This window comes from Pseudomyrmex gracilis, unplaced genomic scaffold (assembly GCF_002006095.1).
Source record: "Pseudomyrmex gracilis isolate BER0280 unplaced genomic scaffold, ASM200609v1 scaffold_2085, whole genome shotgun sequence".
NCBI lineage: Eukaryota > Metazoa > Arthropoda > Insecta > Hymenoptera > Formicidae > Pseudomyrmex > Pseudomyrmex gracilis.
Genome location: NW_018022669.1, coordinates 12625 through 16549, shown reverse-complemented (window position 1 = coordinate 16549; position 3925 = coordinate 12625). Strand labels below are relative to the sequence as shown.

The window sequence follows — 3925 nt, the reverse complement described above, 5'->3', positions numbered from 1 at the left end:
GTGCGACGCATGTAAATAATATGTATGTATGACTAAAAACTTAAATAAAAAGTGAATATTACGTCTTTCTCGCTGAAAAACTGCAACTCCGCAACTTTGCGCGCTCTCGCTGAAAAACTGCAACTCCGCAACTTTGCGCGCTCTCGCTAAAAAACTGCAACTATGCAACTTTGCGCGCGCTGCGTATAAGGTTACATACTGCGTGAAATAAGTATGTGCGAATAAATAACATATGTACAATATACATAGTTGTTCTAAGCATGTTTTTTTTTTTCATATTTCTGTTATATAAAAAAAATTTACATATGTACCAAAACATCTTGGAGACGCGTAGTATTGTCGTACAGCATTAAGAAGTACGAGTATATACCATGCATATAGTAAATAGTACATACCTTGAAGTATCGCCATACCGGTGCCCGCCGCGTCATATCCTGTGACGCCATCTTGTCGAACCGCCATATTGCCACGTGTGAAGTCGTCATAACGGAGCCCGCCGCGTGTGAAGTCGCCATAATGTCGCGTGACGTCATTTCCCGCGTGACGTCATATCCTGTGACGTCAGAGCCACGCAACCCGCGTGACGTCATAGTGACGTCATTTCACGCGTGACGTCAGAGCCACGCCCCCGCGTGACGTCATAGTGACGTCACCCCTCCCCCTGTGACGTCACACCGCGCGTCCCCCTCCCCTCTCCGCGTGACGTCATACCCCACGCCACCTGTGACGTCATACCCCTTCCCCGCATGACGTCAGTACCCCTTCCCCTGTGACGTCATTACCCCCTCCCCTCCCTTCCCCTGTGTAACGTCATTACCTCCTCCTCCTCCCCTCCCCTGTGTGACGTCATACCCCGCACTCCCCTCGGAGCTCCCTGAATTAGAACTCTCATAGTTATACTACTTATAATAACAGCGCAAAATCGGCTGCAACAACAACTGCAGCAGGTGCAACAGCAGCAGCAGCATCAACAACAGCAGCAGCAATTCCAACAACAGCAGCTGCAGCACCAACAACAACAGCAACAGCAGCAGCCTCAACAACAGCAGCCCCAACAACAGCAGCAAGAGTTGCGGACAAATGCAACTAGTAAGCTATTTATTTAATATACCACAACTATTACTTACTAAATATAATAACTGCAAATCTTTTATTTTATTAATAATTCTTGTCTTAAGAAAACACGGTGGCCGAGGGGGTGCCAGCGAGCGCTAGCGCGGAAGAGGAGGTCCGTCACTTTCATACGGAAGAGAAGGCCCGCGCGGAAGAGGACGCTCATATGTACCAATTATTCAGTATTATATTAATTATTAATATAATACTGAATAATTGATGCCAAATATTTATATATTTTTAAATAACCTGCATTTTTTAAATTACCCTCATATATAAATAAAATATTTCATTCAAAAACTCAAACTATTGTCATATTACTTCTTTCATATGTAAATATATCCGACATCCATGTTTAAAAACCTAACAAATGCGAAATAAAACGTGGTAGAATAGGGCTACAGGCAAAAAACTTAACGCGCTATTAGTGGCACCTTCTGGGTAGTGCGGAAGACCACTTTTTCATAATATTACCTATCATTATTGCAAAACATAAAACTTATATGTTATATAATTGTTGCAAAATTATTTAATATTGTAACATGAAAGATTTTAGTAGCAAAGTTTATGTAATATTTTCGATTCATTTTCTATGGGGAACTGCATAGCATTTCATGTATTTCGAAAAATTACATCGTTGTCTATTGATTCCACAAATTGCGATGTCACTAACATGGAAATCTCGATGTGTGAGACAAGCGAAAAACATTGAACGGTGCGCGTCCACATGTCTAAACACATTTAAACTTTTATTTTTACTGCTCGATCGATGTAACGATCTAATATGAGAATATATAGTGAACAATTTGTGTAAAAAAGGAGAATGAAAACCTATATTAAATAACATTAAACCAATGTTTTTATTTAACTTATGTCTCACAAAGCTTTACACACAATTTTTCTTTCAAAGACGTACAATATTTATATATTTATATTTTGTCTCCAAAATGTACAGTCTTAGAAAAAGAACGTAATATTATTGATGATAGTAAAACATTTGAAGATGCATTATATTTTTTGTGAAATTATTACATACAAATTAACTGAAAGAATTCAAAAGTGTTTTGAATATTGAAAGTTCTTAGTGTTCTTTTCTTATATATTTTTGTTTTGTAAATTATGACAAGAGAGAGAATCTACATTTTTCAGACATATAATCTCAAAATATTTACTTCATATTATACAAAATTCAATTCATTAATATATTCATTATTATATTCATATGGTATATGAAAATACTTTATTAAATACTTTAGGATTGTGCATCTGTAAAATGTAGATTCTTTTTGTAATTTACAAATTAAAAATATAGAAAAATTAGTAATATTAATACTATAGTTTATATATATATATATATATATATATATATATATATTTATTGTGACGTTTTTTTCTCTGGTCTTACGCAATTCCCGCGTCGTCCCGCCCGAAACGGAAGTACGAACTCGGGACACGGACGGAAGTCCGCAAGATAGGAAACGTCTAGATCAGCAGGAGAGAAAAGGGTGTTAAACCGAGCAACCACTGTACCGAGCCGACGGATCCTTGGATCTAATTTTGGGCGCTAGACGCGTACTCGCGTCAAAATGTGCGTCGCTCGACACAATGGGCCGACTAGCTCTATTTGAAACGGAGAGGAGGTGGGTCGGACGATAAATAAACAGGGCTGTCCCGAACGAATCTCGGATTAGGATCGTAATCAACCACACTGCAGATAGACAGAAAGAAATAAACAATTTATTATAACGCCGCGGAATAAGAGACAACTTAGCGAAAATAACAAAAAAAAATACAAAATAAATAATTTCACCGATAGGATACGGCGAGATCGCTTTGTCGCGGCGGCAGTAATTAAAAAAAAAAGAATGTAAAATAAAAGAAAATAGAAAATAGAAAAGTACAGGGACGATTAACAAAACACTTTCAACAGACGCGTGACCTATCGCAGGACCAATTTCGTATATCGACTCGTGATATCGAGGACGCTACGCCGTCGCGCTGACTTCACATACGCTATACACTACTAGGCGGTATAATAGACAGGGAAACAAGCGTGTTACTCAAAGCCTTCCTGAAGCTGGAAACGGCGGAATTAATTAATCTAGCCAAATCGTGCACGTACCACTAGGCGGGCCGCTAGGTGTAATATCTACGCCGCGGGACTTACTTGATTTCGCAGGGGCTGGTCAGGCTTACGCCAGGCACGGCGCAAAGCTCTCGCCGAATTCCCGTCCCCGGTCACAGTGTACTTAAGCAATCAAATATAATGCGGCATGCACGTGCCAATGAGAACACCTGAGCAAAGCGCTCACAAAGTCGGAAGAACTTGTTCCCTGGAACGAGAGCTAGGCGCTCCGCGATCCGAGAGATTCCCTAGTACGGTACGATAGATCTCTTTGATTCGATACGATAACGGTACGAAATTCTTTTAGTATAGCTCTTCCGAATCGCTCACCCCTCGCTCTTGGCAGATCACTCGGGAAATCCACACCAAAATGCCGTAGAGAATGTAATAGCGGTACGATAGAGTAGCGTGAAAGATTGATACAGCAGCAGGTGAAAACTAAGCAGTAATTAGTATGCAGGATGCGACACGTTACGATAGCGTTAATTGCAGAAAACGATACTCGATACGGTATTCGATACGATGATCGGTATGATACCCGGTACAGAGTATGTCGGTCGCGAAACGATACACTAGACAAACACTAGTACACGCAAAACACAATGAAAGAACGAAAATTGCTGCTTGGCGCTTTACTGGTACTCCAGGGCTTGTACTACTCAATAGAGTAGTTACGCGACACGCACT

At 40.2% G+C, this 3925-nt stretch overlaps 1 protein-coding gene across 1 annotated transcript in view; it reads left to right on the top strand.

The window, feature by feature from the left end:
* Nucleotides 1-1106, top strand: part of LOC109862623 (ataxin-8-like) — a 3676-nt gene extending 2570 nt beyond the window's left edge. Inside the window, exon 3 of the mRNA XM_020442713.1 lies at nt 916-1106. Within this exon, the coding sequence (XP_020298302.1) occupies nt 916-1106 (191 nt within the window). The remainder of the gene's footprint in view (nt 1-915) is intronic.
* The last annotated feature ends 2819 nt before the right edge of the window (nt 1107-3925 follow it).